We start from the raw sequence: 19,493 nt of genomic DNA, 5'->3' as shown, positions 1-19,493 counted from the left end.
TTCTCTGTAATTCTTTATTAAAAATATTGCTGTACACATAGAGACTGAAAACAGGATTAAAGATGAATAACCCATATTGGGGTCATGACATTAGAACTTAACATACTGGTGCTTTTAGGGAAGTTGTTGACATCCAAACCACAGAACCAAGGTCAAAAGCAAAATACAAAGGTACCCTCAAAAATATTTACAATGAAGTAAATACACTAACAGAATTTAAAATAGGTACAAAAATTGAAATGACCAACGTTACATGATTTCAAGGGTTGTCCTTTCTGTGCTTTGATCTGTCCTAACAGGAAGGTGTGGGAAGTTTGTATCCTTAATTTGACTACTCTCAGATATTACAATCTTCCTATGAATTAAAAAGACTAACTTTTAGACAACCTCTTAAGTGGAATTACACTATGGAAAAGAGGGCTCCCCCAAAAAACACCTAAGCAGAACTAATAAGAGTTCTACTGGAAACCATTCCCAATAAAAACTAAGTGAAAAATAAATATAAAACAAAGCTTAAAAAAAAGATGTATTACCTGACACCAACTGTTTTCTGGCCGACAATATTTACTCATGAAAACAGATCAGCTGTCCACCTTTATATTCAAGCCAAGTCCTGAGGTTACTAGGGGCTGAAGCAAACTAGCACTTAGGATGCAAACATTCTTGGGTTTGTGATTTGAACCTGCCTTGCAGAGGGAAGTTTGCTGGTCGGTACAGGATGAGAAATTCAAGCCCTATTTTACCCCTGCCCTTCCTTATTAGCTTTCACAAAACATTGGTCCACAAATTAAATTTTCAAAAAGTTCCCAGACCCCAAAACTAAAATAGATGATCCCCTTTCATTTTCAAAGAAAACAATATTGGAAAAAATCTCCAGCCCGCTTATAAATTAAGCATTTCATATTTCTTCTAGAATACAAGTAGTTCTTTTTTGTACAAAAGAATCACAATATGATTTGTCAAAAAACATATAAAAAGACAGCTGCTCTTCCTCAAATACATGAGCTAATGATAAAAGACTTTTGCATGTTAATGTCTCCAAGTTCTGGTTCCTTTTACATAAAAAAAGAACATTACGGTGGCAAATGTTAATTATCCTTTGAACAGGGAACATTATGTTCTCGTAAAATCCATCCAGATCAAATGCAGTAATTGATTTTCTTTTGAACTCCACAACTGATGCTACCAAACGTGGACTCAGACACACTTGTTAAAATGTGGAAAGCATGTCTTTAGTCTTCAAAGCTTTCAGGTGAAGAGAGGTGTTTTTTTCTTGATGCAAATCTCAAGGCAGAGAAAATCATTTTAAAGCTTATAAAAAGTGGACAGAGAAATATTAAAAACTTCTCTGAAAACTACAAATATGAGCAATTATTAAAATTGAAGACCGTAACATCAGTTGCAAGTGCTTGGAAGTCTTTCCTGACCTTCTGAGTTTCCACGTTTTCTTCATAGTTGCCTGGTGAGCACCCGGTGCTAGTAAAACATTCAGTGCTGGGAAAGGAGACAGAGTCTTCATTACTGTGTTTTTGTGAAAGAAAACTCCTATGTATTTGGCAGTCTTCAGTATCAAAGAGTAGGTGTGTCATTAACTAGAAATTCCACGAATACCCAAGTTTGGCAACAACTGCACGTCCAAATATTAAGAAAGTTAAGAGGAGGAAAATTCCAAACTTTTGAGATTGACTTATTCAGGAATATCCCACATAGTGAAGTTATTATCAAAAGTACTATTACTTTGGGCTAAGCAGTGACTGCAAAGGCACAGCAGATTGTTATCCCTCCAGATTCAGGCTGTAAAACTTCAGAAAGCTCTCGATGCCAGACCACTGCTGTGTTTCGTTCACCTTCCGAACAGTGTCTCTGTGTCTGTATCCAGTGTAAAGTACCATAATAAAGCTGTGGTTCCGAGAACAGAACTTTATACAAAAAAAGCAAACTGGAAATAATCTAAAGCAATATACTCCTGAACTTCAGGCCTTGAACGCAATTTACCTTTTTTCCCATTAAAAAAAAAAAAAAAAAAAGTTGCATAAATGTTAAGTATGTCTGACGAGCAGGGAAACACCTTTTTAAGAAAAGACTCTGGATGAATCTGGAGCCCAGAGCTCTGTGTGCTCCTGTGTGTAAGTTCCTGTGTATCCAATCCTTAGTCATAAAGGATCTAAGTCTACTAATAGGGGAGTTCGTATCCAACAATCCACTGATCTCTCTTTTGTCTGTTCTTAAAAACAAAACAAAACAAAAACCCAAAAATCTCCACTTGAACTAACAGCGGTGGCATACAGAGCTTGCATCCAATACTCTTACAAGGATTATACACCATACGGTGCTTCTGTGAAACCATTTACCTGGTCCATTACGTCCGTCAGGGCAACCCATCCCCCAAAGAGCAAATTCTGCAACCCTCAGTGACAAAAATGCTGCCCATCGTTGTTTCCCAAAAATGTCCTTGCAAACAGTTTCCCTTAATACGTAAGTATACAATGTGGCAAAAGTTCCAAGATCAGAAAAAAGTCTTTAAAAAATTAAAATTAGTGCATATACAAGTGGAAAAACACAACGGCTGGAGCGCCATCCGCCTGGTGGCGCTCCTTGATCTAAAGTATTCTTCACAGATCCGGCCCCCGTGGCAGCCACAGCTCTAGGCTAAGTGGGACATTCTTCCTTTCGAGTAGCAGTGTACCTGACTGAAGTGCAAGCAGCCTGCTCATCTCCTGTCGGGTTTCCCAAAGGTGGAAGGAGAGGATGGGACCCGTTCAGCTGGAGTGCAATTCGCTATCGGGTAAGGTCCTCAGCCGTGTCCTGCGTGCTTTTTCAGCCAATACTACAACTGCCCATTAGCAGCTGCAATCAGTTCCTGGAAAGTGTTTTCAAAGCAGCGCTTTAAGTCACTGTAAGTCACCACAAGTACGCTCTTCTCGTCTCTGGAAATGAGGCTTATTTTTTCTGGCACGCCAGCATCTAACTGAAACAGACGGAGACACAAAACACGAAGTTCATACCAGGCAGAAGACAGTCCACTTTATCTATTTTAGGACAACTTTTGCCACACTGACAAATATTTTAAAAATTTCTGTGCTGTTCCCTTCTAGATACGCACGCTCGTCAGTGTGCACACTTCTCCACTGGGATGTTTTTTAAGCAGTCCTGTGTTTCCACCTAGCTTCCATACTTCATACTTGTTTGCATTATATTCCATCATTTAATTATTCCCCCAATACTTTCCGTTTTTGTCATTCTGTTTTGTTTTGTAAAGTAAGCTCCACGCCCAATGTGGGGCTTGAACTCATGACCCAGAGATCAAGAGCCACGTGCTCTACCAACCGGGCCAGCCAGGTGCCCCAATATATTCCAGCTTTTTGGCATGACGAATTCTAGTGCGACGAACCCACTCGTCTACTTAATTTTTTTTCTTCCGTGGAATTACTTCCTTAGGAGAAATACTTATAAATATCGACAATGAGCCAAAAAGTACAAATAATTTTATAGCTGAACACATAGGGCTAAACTGCTTTCCAAAGGGTATCAGAAACCACTGATTGATGAGTTGTACCAATTTACAAGCAGCTCCATATCAAATGCACGCCTTGATATTTTTATTTACATTTTCAGGTATTACCAGATGTTTTCATACATTTACGTATGTTACTTCCACTTGTGGGAATGCCAGTTTATGCTCTTTACCCATTTATCTGTCAAGATTTGATAGTAATATTTTAATGAGGTCTTTATAAAGCATTTATACTAATCCTTAGTCCATCAAATAAATTATCTTGTTAGGTTTTCCCTTTTTTGGGTTAGTTTTCAATGTACAATTTCCTTCCTTTTCACTAATTCATTCATTAAAATGTTTACAAGTTACTAATTCCGAACGTTCACACTTTCAAATCCCTTTACCAGCTTAATTTGTTGTAATCCCCACCAAAATACGCTGTGTAAAATTTTAATTTTTAGATCACCAATATGGCCATCCATGCTTTTTAATTTGTTACACTCTTCCCAAACTTAGAAAATTACCACATTTTCAGATTTGGGATAAATTTTATTTACTCCTAGTTATTTTATGAAGTCAAACAGAATTTTCAAGTTTTTAATTATCCTCACATTCATTAAATAATCTTCACTTCAGATACCTATCTGTCCATGGCTTGATTTCACAGGATCTAGCTGTCAGTTTAACTAGCGCTACGTATTTTTAATTACTGGTGCTCTGATACATGGATACCATTTTCTAAACTCTGGTAGAATTTTAAGAAAAATGTTTTCCCCTTAAGGGAAAGGGCAAACAAATACATGTCATGCTAGATTAGTTCAATGGTACATTCGGTTTGTTCTGTCTTAATGTCGATTATTGACAACACTCTCTTTAAAGGGTTTTAAGGAAATTCAAACAAGGCAAAGGAGTGCTTAAAAACAAAAACCATATTCTCCCTGAACAGTTAGCACACTGAACACGAACAATTCTACACCATGTGCCATGAGGCACTTTCTCCTCTAGTACTTGTAACTGAGGGACAGTTTAGACCAGGGGTCAGCAAATAAACTGACCAGGGGTCAGTTTCCATAAAGATGGCCAGACAGTAAATGCCTTAAATTTCAGGGCCGCATACAGTCTCTGTCACATATTCTTTCTAGTTTTGCTTCTGCTATTTGTTTTCAGTCTTTTGAAAATGTAAAAAAAATTCTTAACTTGCAGGCGCTACAAAACAAAAACAAAAACAAAAAAAACCGCAAACAAAAACAAAAAAACAGGCTGTCTGTCTGCCCAGTTTGCAGACCCTTGAGATTTAGATATAAACCTACATACAAAGACTAATGTTTACTTCTGGAGACCCATTCTACACTCTGTAATTCCAAGTAATTCATAAGGAAAATGCATTCCTTCCTTCCTCTGTGAACCGTTTCTCTCCTAGCCCTTTCAAAAACAAAAGTTCACCTCTCCAGTGAATTTATGACGTGTCTCCATCTACTTAGTTCATGTCATCACCTAATTCTCCACTTAGAACACTGGGCCTACTGTGCTTTTATTATTGCAATATTGTATTACTATGCCCACAGTGAACAGTAAATGAACAGATAACATGTAGGGACATCCAACATGAGACTCACAAGAAAGCAATTCAACTGTTAAAAAAATACTTAAACATAAAATTTTTGTTTTTCCCACCCACTGCTTTTGTGACGTTTTATCACAATAAGATCCACGATGAAAAAGTCTATAATTATTCATGAAGATGTCAAAAAGGCCTGCCAAGTCTAGAAACTGTTATTAAGTAGATACACCTAATAATTATTAATAAAATGTCATTTGGCTACAGAGAATACATCTAACTTCTTAAGTCTCTTAGTATTTATAGAAAACACAACTTTGCATTGTGATCTTAAAAATCCAGATACAAATTACCTTGTTAAGACAAGAAATGATATGACTGAGGTCAATCCAAGGGGCACCCGCTTCTGTCACCTGATGGAAAAGATGATCCCTAAAGAGTTTCAACAGATAACGGTCTCCAGTCTCCGACCAGGTAGGATCCTTCTGAAACCTGGGGGAAGGTAATATTTTACCTCAGTAACTCATGCTGTATGCCACATGGCTATGTTGATTCTTCAGACTCAACACTAGTTTGACTGTTTTCTCTGATAAATAAGTACCATTTGTGTGTCTGTGTCCGTGTATGTAGTGTTTTATGGGTTTTTTTTTTAATCCTCCAAAAGTTATAGGGAGGCTAAAAAAATTGGCCTTTTTCAAATTTTATGTGCCAACTGCCAAATATTAAAAAAATAACTTCACGGGGCCCCTGGGTGGCTCAGTCAGTTAAGCCTCTGACTCTTGATCTCGCCTCCGGTCTTGATCTCACAGTTCCTGAGATCGGGCTCTGTGATGACAGCAGGGAGCCTCCTTGGGATTATCGACTTCTCCCTCTGCCCCTCCCTTGCTTGGGTGCTCTAAGTAAATAAATAAACTTTAAAAAAATAATAATTTCATAGAACATGAAAGTACATGAAACCCAGTTTCTATTTCTTAAGGGTAACCGACCCTTACACACTCCTATTTTATAATCACTTCCTTAGGTAAATGGAGGGAAAAGAAAATGTCTTTAAAAATCTTTAGAAATAAGTTGAAAGAGATTATTGTTTTCCTCTTCTCACCTTTAGGATATAGAGTAGAGAGGTAAGATCAGATCTTCTACTTTACTGGCAGCAAAAAATAGAAAAATGTTTAAGGAAACAAAAAGCGGGTAGATTTTGGTTTCCTACCATCATGAGCGGATGTGAGAATGAGCTGTGAAGAACCAGAGAACTGACCAGACGATCAGTTAGTGTCCAGGGACCTCTGGAACTTACGATCCAGTGAGGAAAACAGATGTTCAAAGAACCAAAACATGTTTTAAGTGCATATTTTGATAATGCCATTAAGAAAAAGGGAAACGGTAGGGAACGTGAGTTCACCTAGGAGGACAAAGAAGGCTCTCCAGAGGAAGCAGTGGATGTTCCTCCCAGAGGAAGGACACCCTAGTCAGAGGCATCAGTATTTGCAAGGACAGAGCATGCCGCACTTCAGAAACTTAACAAAGGTCAGTGTGGGTGGAAGGGGCTGAGGGGAGGAAAAGAGAGAGGCCAAGAGAGGGACAGAGAGTAAGAGCAAGGAGGGGGAAGAGAAAAGACCAGGGCAAAGAGGGACAGAAGGCAAGACAGGGGAGAAGAAAATTAAAAGAAAAAAAAAAGACATATCTGAAGCAAAGATAAGAAGAGAGAGATCAGGCTGTGCAGTCTTGGTTAAAAAACTAGGTGTTTCCTAAGAACGAGATGGAGGGGCACCTGGGTGGCTAAGTCAGTGAAGCATCCTTGGTTTTGGCTCAGATCACGATCTCACAGTGTGCAGGGCTGCGCACTGACAATGCAGAGCCTGCTTGGGATTCTCTCTCTCTCTGCTCCTCCCTCCCACACACTCTTTCTCTCTCTCTCTCTCTCTCTCTCAAAGTTAATAAATAAACTTAAAAACCGATGGAAAGCCCACCATTTGGGTTTAAACACAATCCTAAGAGTTCTGCAAAGATCACTCCAGGGACCGTCCATTAAAACGCTAATTAAACACATCCATTTATCTCTGTTTCCTCTCAAAACCCCACCAAATTGGCAATGAATGTCTAACAAAGGATATAATAAACACACAAGGACAAAGTGATCAGAAGCAACAAAAGAAGAAAAATCCACGAAGAAAAATTGGAAAGATGAAAAACAGGCCGGTAAGTGGTATGATGGGCTGACTTGAAGAAAACAGAAGGCACAAGAAGGGGAAGCCACAGAAGGGGGCCATCGCCGTGAGGCCAGGCAGGGAAATCATTAGGTACTACTGAAAGCGCAGTATGGGCTCAAGGTGGACACAGCAGAATTGACGGAAAATTCTGTAAATAACAAGTAGATAACCTCTCTCCCATGCCTGCTTCCATTTCTGCTCTGCAGAAATTTTCCAGAAAAGGTACCGGAAATCTCTCTAGACAGGGTGAACAAAGACGCTCCCGCCCCAGGGTGCCAAGAAGGGCAAGCGATGGCAGGTGAGACCATTCAGTCAACGCCTCGTGGCTACTCGGCCATCCGAAGCTTGACCACGAATTTATACTACAGACAGAAGGTTGGAAGGTTATTTTCCGGATGCTAACTTGCCCAAGGGAAATTCTGACACTTAAGAGTATACCAAAAACAAACAAAAATTATACATCACAGCATCACACTGCTTTACCACACATTCTACAATCTCTGACACCACCAGGAACTTATCAGTCGCTTTTTAGATGAAATTCTTTAAATTTCTTTAAAATTTTATTTACTTAGCTTTTTAGTAATTTCCACACCCAACGCAGGGCTTGAACTGATGACCCCAAGATCAAGAGTCGCATACGCTTCTCACTGAGCCAGCCAAGTACCCCCCAAAAGATTACTTTCAACATGAACACATAGCCAGGATCAGAAATCCACTGGAGAATGAAACAGAAGAAACTCATTTCCTATGAGACACTGCAGGGAACAGAACAAAACTTAGAACAACAACAACAAAAAACCTAACCAAAATCTGTAAGTGAGACTCTTGCACAAACAAGAATTAGATGCTGTAAGACAGAAACATTTAGAGAGGGGCGCCTGGGTGGCTCAGCCGGTTGAGCGTCCAACTTCAGCTCAGGTCAGGATCTCACGGCTCGTAAGTTTGAGCCCCGCATCAGGCTCACAGCTGCCAACACAGAGCCGGCTTCTGATCCTTTGCACTCCACTCTCTGTCTCTGCCCCTCCCCCAATCATGCTCGTTCGCTCTCTCCCTCCCTCTCTCTCTCTCTCTCAAAAATGAGTGAACATTAAAGAAAAGCATTTAGAAAACAGAAAGTTCTTGAAAATTAAAATTATGACAGCAGAAGCTTAAAAATTCGAAGGATTGGGAAAAAACCTTTATTTTTAGACAAAGTAAGTTGAGATAATTACCTCAAAAGTAGAACAAAAAAATACAGTACAGAAAACAGAAGAGAATATTAGAAAATTAATGACGATGGTCTAATATCTGAGTAACAGGAATCCCAAAGAGAGAAGCTATGAAAGAAACAATGAAGACAACTTCTCAGAGCCGAAGGACCTACGTTTCCAAGATTAAAAGGGCCTGCCCACCCTGCTGATTCATCAGAATGAATAAAAAACCCTACACCAAGGCATCTCACTGTGCATTTCTGAACATCAATAAAGAGAAGATCCTAAAAGCACAGAGGAAGGGGAAGGGTTTGAAAAGAAAATAGATTTGAATCCGGAAGTTAAAAGACAGAGGAGCAAAGCTTCAAATTCTGGCAGAAATTATCACTACTATTACTTAGCTATGTACTAGAGATACTAGCTAACACAATCACTCCAAAGCAACTGAAACTATCGAAATTAGAAAGTAGGAAATGTAACTACAATTATTTGAAGATATGACTCTGTATCGGGGAAACCCAAGAAATCTAGCGAAAAACTATCCAAACACTAAGGTTATCTGGGCACAAATTTTACAGAAATTGATAAATTTCACGTGTACAGATAATAGGCAATCTAAGAAGAAAGAATGGCAGGGGTGGGGGGAAGGGAGGGGATTCCCATTTACAACAGCAACAAGAAAAAAAATACCTAGTAAACTTAGTGTGCCACAACAACATAAGAACAACTTAAGCACTGAAGGACAGACAGTAAAGTAGGTGTGAATGAATTCAACGATATATACCATTGTCGTGGTTACGAAACTCAACATCTACAAACACATATGCTCCTTAAGTTAGTAATAAACATGTCATCTTATAAAATAAAAATACCACCAGGTTTATAGATTTTTTTTAACTAAAAAAGCTGATTCTAGAATTTATACAGAAAATTAAACAGTTTTAGGAAACAAAGAACAATGAAATGAAGCTGAGAAAGAATGAACACTACCAGATTTTAAAATGTCATCCAAAAAAAAAAAGTTAGTCATGAAGGGGTGCCTGGTTAGCTCAATCAGTTAAGCAACCATGCTTGGGATTCTCTCTCTCTCCTTCCCTCCCTCCCTCTCTCTCTCTCTCTCTGCCCCTCCCCTGCTCACTTGCTTACTCACTCTCTCTCAATAAATAAGCAAACATTCAAAAGAAATGACAGTCATTCAAACATTAATGTGAAAGAAGTACTGTCTTAAACCAGTGGGGAAAAGCTAGACTATTCAATAAATAGCTTTTGGGCCACTGGAGAGTCTTCTGAGAGGGAAGGGTGGGGGAGCTGAATACATACTTTATATCCTATAAAGATTCCAAATACATAAAAATTTAATATGGGAAAAAAATAAAACCGTAAGTACACTAGAAGAAACAATGAGAAAATTCCCGTAGAAAAGGCCTTTCTAACTATGATTCAAAACCCAAAAGGATAAAAGAAGTTTGATCAATTACACTATGTATACAAATGTCTGCATGGAAAAAAAAAACTGAGCAGTCAAAAGAGAAATGACAAATTAAAAAGAAAATGATCAAAAAGGACAAATCTCTCCAGCTCCTATAAATCAAAACGACAGACAATTCAACTGGAAATAAAAATGAGCCAACAATACGAACAAAGAAAAAAAAGGAAGCAGAAACAGATCAAAAACATAAAAATGACAAGCAACATGCTCATTAAGAGTAAATACAAAATAAAACTGCACTGAGATTCAATTTCGCATCCATCAGGCAGACAAAAATCCACAAGCTTGAAGAAGTACTGTTGGTAAAAGGCTCTCTGCAGGGGTTTACGGTCACATATCCACAGACCTAACAACCACAACTGGGTCTACTTTATGCACACGTACAATTAAGTATGCAGAAGTCAGTCCCTGCAGCACTGATTGTACCAGCAAAACAGTAAAAACAACTCAAATGCCTACTGATCAGGAACTAGAGCAATAAATTACAGCATGTCCACAGAATGGACTATTACATGGCTATAAATTATGGAGGCATAGCATAGTGGTTCAGAGCATGGACTCTGGAACCATACTGTCTGGATTTGAATTCTGGCTCAGATGCTCACTTATTATGTGACCCTGGAAAAGGTATTTCACCTCTCTATGCCCACACATCTCTGTTAATCGAGAAGACTAATAGTACCTGTATCACAAGGTAGTTACGAGGATTGAGTTGGGACATATTTGTAAACTACTGAGAATAGTGTTTGGTTATACACTAAACATACCTAAACAAAAAGATTTCCAAAATATAGTTAATAAGGAAAAAGGAACATACAGAACACTGCATGGTTTACAATTTGTATATATTAAAAAGTGAGGAGGGGATGAAAGGAATTAAGAATGTATCATTGTAACTCAGGAAGAATATAAAATAAAGATTAGTGGGAGAAAAGGGAGAGACTGGGGATGTTACAGGTATGAGAGATTTTTTTCCCACTGCAAACCCTTTTCTACGTTTTAAAAAACTGGTTCATATTAACCTATTCAAAATTAATAAAAAGAATTTTCCAAGGACAGTCTAGAATTTTATACCCAGTTATACTGTCAATAAGTGTAAAAATAGAATAAAGATATTTTCAGATATTATTACAAAGACTCAAAAAACTCACCTTTCTCAGCAAGCTACAGGAGGATGTGCTCCAATAAATCAAAAGAATAAATCAAGGAAAAAAGCAAGAAACAGGGTATCCAACACAAAGGGAGAGACAATGAGAATTCCCAGGATAATAGTGAAGGGAAGCTCCAGTTCTAAAGTGTGAGTGTGAGCAGGCTTAGAGCTCAACCAGCCCAGATAGGAACAGAAGGACAGAGGCTCCGGGGGCAATTTCTCTAAGGGGGAGAAGAAAAAAGGAACTGATAGGTTACCTATTTTTGACCATATGGGAAGGTGTTTCGTAACTCTGGCAAAAAGTCTGGAATAAAGTGGTGGTCAATATTTTTTCATTTGCTTATTAGAGTTCTGTAATAAGGCAATTATTAACCCGAGGAAAACAAAAATCAAAAAACAAAATACAAAAGAAAGGAAATATAGTCATGGTTTACTCTGTGGTGCAGCTATGAACAGTATTTACCCCGTTATACTAATGTCAACACTTTTAACTCAAAACTTATGGGTTCGATGGTAGAATGTGAGTGAGTGAGTGAGTGAGTGTGCATGTTTGGTTAAGGAAAGGGGGTATGAAAGATAAAGCCTCATCCTACACAGGACAAAGTCATTAGCTGAGTTAAATACTTAAAAAAAAAAAAATCAAGCAATAGTATCATAAGCATATTATTTTTAAATAAAGAGAAAAATGCCAGAAGAAACAACTTGAAGGGTTTTTGGGGGGTTTGTTGTTGTTGTTGTCATCTTCTCTTCATTTAGAAACATTGTCAGGGAAAATACAAATTGAGTTTTGTAACTGTGAAGAAAGGTAAGTGAATATGAATTTTGTCGTCAAAAACAAAATCCCTCAAGCGGTATTTATGTGTCACCTATCTCTATCAACAGAGGTAACATTCCTGAAACAGAACTTATACTGCAGTGAAAGTAGCTATAATACTGTTCAACCTGTCTTTGACAGTTACTATTTAGTACAGACGTCAACTCTCCTTTCTTGAACGTACGATAAACTTTAACTTACAAATGAGGCAGAACTAAATGACAAATAATGAAGGGTGGCAAGGCCTTTCCAGTGTCACCGATATGACAGCTGTATGTATTGTTTAAGTGATGTTCTTAAATAGAAGATAAGGGGCATGCAACAATTAGACATGTCTGAAATCTCTAATCTGACTAAGGTAAACTGAACTGAGCAAGCTTCAAAAAGGAGACAGGGTAGAGGCCGTACTGACAGTCATAAAATGTTCCCTCATGCACAAACCACAATGGAGCTTTCTAACAGTCTCTTTTCTGTATGGGTATGTGTGTATGGAATCCCTAAGAACAACCACATCTAGGCTGCAGTTAAAAAAGAGCATCCTAATGGCTACCAACAGGCTTAAGGTCACTTCACATGAGAATTTTTCTCTTTCCAAATAAAACCAGTAAGAATCAGGTATACTCATTCTTGTTAGTGCATTTGATTGAAATCATATTGTAAAATACTGTAAATCCTTACTCCGGCCTCTCATTGATTGTTCCCAATTTTGCTAGAAGCCTAAACAGTCTTCCATTTTGAACCTCCTATAAGACATTTTAAAAAGAGAGAGAATGTTAATATTCCAGCAAAATTTTATGAACCTGGTATCCTACACCAATATTACCTTTAAACCGTAAACCCTAATATCCCCACCTTTTGGTAATCATTTTGAATGTAACATGTCCATTTCATTCAATATTAATACTCAAGATGATCATGCAGCTGGCCATTTTTAAGAATGGTTAAAGTTACGTGGGAAAAAAAAAAAATCAAGATTCTGTCAGTTAACTGGAGCAAAGCCACAAACAAAAAGCAGAACCCAAATGCCCAGAGGACATAAGAAATTAAAAAAAAATTTTTTTAAGTTAAAAAATATCTGTAAACAGTCCTGGCCAATTCGGCACAAAAATTACTGTTTTCTAACTCTTTGCACATACAGATGTCATTGTATATATCTTTTTTTAACTCTTTACCTTTGCAAGGTCTTCCTCTATGACATCATTTCTCATTTGAGCAGCATCCAACTGAGTATAAAATCGAGCACCAATCATGGGCATGATGTCATTTACACTTCGCATCCTGTTTTGGTCAGTCAACAAATACCTAGCGAAAATAAAGAATCACCTGAATGCCAAATGTGCAATTTAATTTTTTTTTAATTTTTAAAAAATGTTTTATTTATTCTTGAGAGAGAGAGAGAGAGAGAGAGAGAGCGAGAGCGAGAGCGAGAGAGAGAGAGAGAGAGCGCGCGCACGCATGAGCAGGGGAAGGGCAAAGTGAGAAAAGGACACAGAACCAGAAGCAGGCTCCAGGCTGCCAGCACAGAGCCCAACACGGGGCTTGAACTCACTCACCAGCCGTGGCGAGATCATGACCTGAGCCGGAGTCGCATACTCAACCGACTGAGCCACCCAAGCGCCCCTCAAATTATGCAATTTAAAAAAACAAACACGACACACAAGCACATAGCTATCGCTGCTGCCGTCACAGAAGTGTATACAATTTGAAAAGATTTTCTTCATCAAGTCAACCTCACTTTTAAGCGTTGATGATTTCTCTGGGAAATTTTAAGAGCCAATGGAAGAAACTGTAAACATGTCTCTTTCTCTACAGCTTTGCTATTATGAAAATGAAAAAGGGAAGTTGAGTAGGGTTACACTTCACCATTTGCATTCTCAAAGCCTTCCTTACAATAGTGGGACACGAAAAGACTGTTACAAGCTTTTTTGGAGGGGTGAAATAGGGGGCGGCTGTAGGTGAAGAGATTTTTCCATTTGCTCTTCAAAATAATTTGTGTCGGGGCGCCTGGGTGGCTCAGTCGGTTGAGCGTCCGACTTCGGCTCAGGTCATGATCCCACATCTTGTGGGTTTGAGCCTCTCACACTGGGCTCAAACAAGGTTCCAACTTTTTAGAAAGGTGCCCTCTGCTCTACAATATCATTTACCAGTTGTCATCATCTATTTATTTCTGAAAAACTGTCACGCACTAACATATATCAGAAGAGGCCAATTTCTCCTACCCTTATAACTGAGACCAAAAAAAACCCCAAAAAACCAAAAAAATCCGTTTCAAAAAGCGACCTGCTAGAATACAAAGATGATCATGACCTATTACTGCCTATTCTGACAGGTGAGCCGTTTCCGAACCATCCTTGGGACGGGAGCCTCCTGCTCTCTCTCGCACTCTCTGCTTATAATTCTATCCCATTTTCTTCAGGGGACTTGTCGCTACCTGCCAACATCTTACATGTTTCCATGTTTGTTACCTCGTCCCCATTAGGGTGGAAGCTCCAGAAGTTGGGGGGTTTTGTTCATCTTGTTCAAGGTATCTTCAGGGTCTGGCACAGGATAGGCATTCTTTTGTTAAATAAAATCCTCCTGTTGATAATCTATGCCTTAGCTATTTATCTGTAACTACTGACATATTTACATCTAACTACTTAAAGTTATTACAAGCTTTGTGACTTTGGCAAGTTACTTTACCTCTCTAAGCCTCAGTTCTGTCATCTCTAAAATGGAGCTAACTTATAGGGTTATTGGGAAAATTCATTTGTATCAGTTAGAAAGTGCCTGATACATGGTTTACCGCTCTATAAAGTTGTTACTTAGTATGCAAGTATGGCTTTTTAATTTACTTTTGATTAAGGGAAATTTCAAACATTCATAAAAGTGGAGAGAACAGTATAACAAACGTCCATGTACCCTTTGCCCAGTTTTGACAATTATTAACGTATGGCTGGCTAGTTTGTAACATTTATATCCTTTACTCTCAACTTTTTAAAAAGGAGGTTTGGAGATTACTACTTTGAGATGTTGCAAATGAAGGCTAGGAATTGCTGCTGTGAAAATACGTGAAACAAATATTTTCACTTGAAAGAGAAATCATGTGAGTATTCCCCGGAAGCAGGCAATCACTGGCTTCCGGTGCTCAGTCACAAGCACGACACTTATGCCAGCGTAACAAAGTACAAGTGGGCAGCCCCATCCTCTAGCCCTCAATTTCGTATCCGGAGCTAGTCCAAAAAGAAACTGAATCCTCCAAGACTACACAGAAAAATCAGAAGGAACAGCTGAAAACTAAGGCACTGAAAAGGACCAATATGCTCCAGCTGCTTCTAGAACATAACAGAAAAAATTTCGAGAGATACCGTAGCATCTGTTCTCTGCAATCACTTCTAATGACAGTAAGAATTATGGCGGTCCACCCTCTGGAATTCCCCGATGTTAGATGCGTCTGAGACAGGGAGAAGTCCCCCTGCGGTGACAGGAGTCCACAGTGGGGCTCTCCTAAGTCAAATGCATTTCAAGGACTTCTTGGGAGTCTAGAGATCCTGGAGCAGAAGCCTGGGACCCTTACATCCATGCTTTCTGTAATGGCTGTTTTGGCCACAGAATCTGTAACTGGATTGCATCTGAGGTTTATTTATGACAGCTCGCACAAAGAGAACAACCACTCTCTAGAGCAGCACTGTCTGACAGAATTTTCTGAAATGATGGGATATATTAGCCAGAAGCCACATGAAGCTTTTGAGCTCTTGAAATGTGGCCACTGCAAGATTGATTTCTTTAACTTTATTGTATTTTAATTAAACTAAGTCATATGTAGCTAGTGAATACCAATGCAACCTCAGTGGGTACCCTCTGACCAAACATTTAAAACATGAGTAACTAAACACATTGGTTCATGAATTTATTCAAGGAAATATACACTTAACAATAAAAATAAAGAAATTAAAAGTTCTTTAACTGTGTTTTGCCTGATTTTCAACAGTAGGAACTAAAATAATAAATAGAAGCTCTATTAGAAGGCCTGGGTGGAAAAAAGCTGTCTTATCTCCTACGATCATCACATATGTTTAATTGTATTATTACAACTTACAGAATCAGATTCTTCAGGTCAGAGGAGTAGTTGATTGTCACCAGTTCCATGGCTTTCTGTAAATTCTCTCGCTGAATTCCTGCCAAAGAGTTGCAAGCCAAAGCCAACACAACTTTTCCTAATGATATCAGATCTGCTTGCTGACATGAAAGAATAAATATAACTTTTAATTTTTATTTTATACGTACAAATTTAACACAGTGACACTACTGCCTGCATGGAAAAAGCACCTTTACAAAGAAGCTGCAACACTCAGCACAGGGCTCTCCAATATTGGTGCTCAGAGTCACCTGGGAGCTTGAAGGGGCTTCCCGAGCCTCTCTACCAGAGATTCTCATTCGGTAAGTCTGGGGGAGCAGGCCCAACATTTTTAAAGCACCCAGGTAATTCTGATAAATGTAGTTAGGGCTATACTCTAAGCAATTCATATGCCAGCTACAGAATTGTTGCTTCAAAATTTTTAAAAAAAAATTTATTTAGATAGAGCTGACATTCTTATTATTAAGGCTGGTTACCACATATTCACCTGACTACGATCATTACAATCTATAATATGCCCCTCTCTCACTTTCCATCATGCCCCAAATACAGTGGGAGTTTGAAGAATTATTTGAAGAAAAGTTATTCCATTATTCAGAATGTAACATAACTATTACCTGATTTCGGGGTATGTTCTTTAGAACATCGAGAATGCTGCCAACCCCAATGACGTCCCATCTGCCCTTATTTCCAAATAGCCCATTTTTACTCACATTATAACAGATCTCTGAGCTCTGTAACCACCTGGTTTCTTTTTCTTTCTTTTCTTTTCTTTCTTTCTTCCTCTCTCTCTTTCTTCTTTTTCTTTCTCTATTTACCTATCTATTTTTTTATGATTTACCACTGTGAGGCTTTTGCTCTAAAAGGATTTTCAAAGATAGCTGGCTACATTGAGGTAAGCTCTCTATTACCTGTCTAACTCCAGGAAACAGAATGGTTATCCCAAGTGGCCCTTCTTGGCAGGTAACTATTAATAATTTTATGCCTAGGAGAATGGAATAGCTCCGAGTTAAATAAAATCATTTGAAGTAATTTTAACAGAAAACTTCTGTAAATCTTCAAAATCTGAGACCTGATCTCAAATATTGGATACATTTACTGAACACTGGTCTAGTAAAAGGAGTTTTCAAAGCTAGCCACACATTAAAATCACCTGAGGAGCTTAAAGACATCAAACAGAAGAAGTAACCCTGCAGCTATCCCTTCACTCCAATTCTGGTATTGTTAGTCTGGGTTAAGATCTAGGTATTAGTGTTTTTCACAGCTTCCGCAACAGTTCTGATAATGAAGTCAGGACGGAGAACCACTGCTTTTGTGGAATGTTTATACATAGTATAGTTGCAAAACAGGAAAATATTTCAAGACAGTCACTAATGAAACTTTAGCACTCTACAGCTATCCTCAACATTTTGCCCACATAAGAAAGTATAAAGAAGCCAAACTCCATTACTAACATTAAAAAGTTCAAATTCAAAAATTCATTCAGTACTAGCATTTGTGAATTTGACGCTCTGAACAGGAGACCCTATTATAATCAGTGGAAAAACGGATTAGAAAAACTACTCTGACTCTATTGTGGTAAGAGATGCCAAGGATTCATGTCAAAGAAACTTTTTAAAACTTCACTTGTGGTACAGACTTAGGAGCCCAGAAAGGGAGGAGGTAGGGTGGCACGGGAGGGAGCACTATTACTGTTCGATCATTTCTGTTCTCGGAGGGGCACTGCCATGAATGAACTCAAGAAGGATTCCCCTCAGTCATTCTCAGGACCGAGTAAAACATTCCAAGTTATAGTAATGAAACCATAAAAATCTTGGTCAAGACAAATTGGTACATGTAAATGCGAACTGTAAATTTCTCTAAGTGTTTCAATCCAATATCCTCAGCAAAGCAAACTGAAAGTTGCTATTATTTATCAAGTGTCTGAGCAGCATGTACCAACACACAGCCTCCCAAACCCTTAAAACAACAGAATTTTCAGTTTAGCTCCACCCTCAATTGATGCTGTAACTAAACCTCCCACCTAGAACATTCCGGTATTCCCTAGGATGAGCCAGGAAAACAAAAGTCCAAGACAGCCGAAGGACTGGATGGGTTTTTAAAATAAGAACATCTGATTTTTGAGTGCGTCCCACCACTTTCTAAAGCTGACTCAAGGTGGAATACGCACGTTTAGAAATAAAGTCTACGGGTCACATCATCCAGATTAAATTAGAACGGATTTGTTTTTAAGTAAGAGGTTAATGACGTCCTGCTTAAAATTAAGAGAGTTCAACATCATAAAAGCCCAATAACTCTCCTTTCCTTATTTGCCAGCTAAATAATTTTCCGTTTGTTATTTTGCTTCTTACCTCCATCTGGTTTTTCCCCCCATTTGTTGAATTCTGGAGGTTTTCCCCCCACTCATTTTCAGTTTCTTCCTGATTCTTGATTTCTTGATTTTTCTGATTCTATCTATGGCTCTACTTATGTCCACTTTACTGAAAGTCAGTCTCTATTCACGTGTCTGAAACAGACTATGAAAAATAGACTACAAGAAACGATGCACTCCTTTCTCACGTACCCTCTTCTCCGTAAAATCACAATCCCCCACTTGGGACTATCTTTAATTCTCTCCTTTACCTTACTACAAGCTGTGTGAAAAATCTTCCACACATACATAACCCACCCCCCAAAAATTAAGGAAAAAAAAGAAAAAGAAGGAAACCTGAGATATCCTTTTAGTGCTGGAAAATAAAGGGAAGGTGACAGCTGGCTGAAAGCAGGAGGCAGCTCCTAAGTGACCAATCAACTGCCCCAAGGGCTTACTGGAGAGTTGTTTGTTTGCAACTCTGGGATTACTTTTCCTTCAGAAGAGTTTTTCAAGGTAGCTACCTGTCACTAATGTAACTGAAACGATGTACCTCTACAAAGAAAAAATGGGAAATAATACTGCTATAGTACTCACGGAAAACCAAAATCAAACCAGCCTTATACTAGAAATTTTTTTTTAAAAAAAGGAACTCTGTTCAGAAGAGACAAGAATGACATAGTGTAGTGCTGAACGTGTAAAAAAACAAAACGGCAAGGTGTTTCGTCTTTTAATGTCGACATGGGGTTTCCAGATTCTTGCAACAGAGTTAGATGACTAGTTCCAAACAGTGTCTGATTTCTCCTCCAAAATTTTCCTGGATGTATATTTTAACAGCCAATACTTAGTCTCTCTTAGAAGCACGGAGATCAAGAAGAAAATTGTTCAGAGCCAGTCAGGCACTAGGTGGAAGACAGAAGAAGGAAAGTAGCTAAGAACCACCTAGAAAAGAAAGAGGAACAGAGCAAACCCCCTGAGGCAGAAGAAAGCTGCTGCTGCTGGCGGAAAAAAGCAGTCAGATTCTTCTGTGCGCCGCCCACCAGATGGCGCTACCAACCAGGACAGCTTGGCTGCCGCCCAGTTTAGCTGGTGGGAGGGGGGAAGATGGGTCACGTCCGC

The 19,493-nt window shown here is 38.7% G+C and overlaps 1 protein-coding gene across 6 annotated transcripts in view; it reads right to left on the bottom strand.

Annotated features, from left to right (window-relative positions):
• The window catches only part of PAN3 (poly(A) specific ribonuclease subunit PAN3), a 133,363-nt gene continuing 113,870 nt past the window's right edge, over window positions 1-19,493 (bottom strand). For 5 of the 6 annotated variants that reach the window (XM_047876142.1, XM_047876146.1, XM_047876155.1 and 2 more), the window contains 5 exons: window positions 15,986-16,125; window positions 13,080-13,209; window positions 12,586-12,650; window positions 5,408-5,546; window positions 1-2,968 (listed from right to left, as the gene is read on the bottom strand). In XM_047876142.1, the coding sequence (XP_047732098.1) occupies window positions 2,828-2,968; window positions 5,408-5,546; window positions 12,586-12,650; window positions 13,080-13,209; window positions 15,986-16,125 (615 nt within the window). In that variant the 3' untranslated portion in view covers window positions 1-2,827. The other variant, XM_047876176.1, reaches the window with a different exon arrangement.

This window comes from Prionailurus viverrinus, chromosome A1 (genome assembly GCF_022837055.1).
Source record: "Prionailurus viverrinus isolate Anna chromosome A1, UM_Priviv_1.0, whole genome shotgun sequence".
NCBI lineage: Eukaryota > Metazoa > Chordata > Mammalia > Carnivora > Felidae > Prionailurus > Prionailurus viverrinus.
Note: the sequence above shows the minus strand (reverse complement) of the source record. Positions and strands in the feature narration are given on the sequence as shown.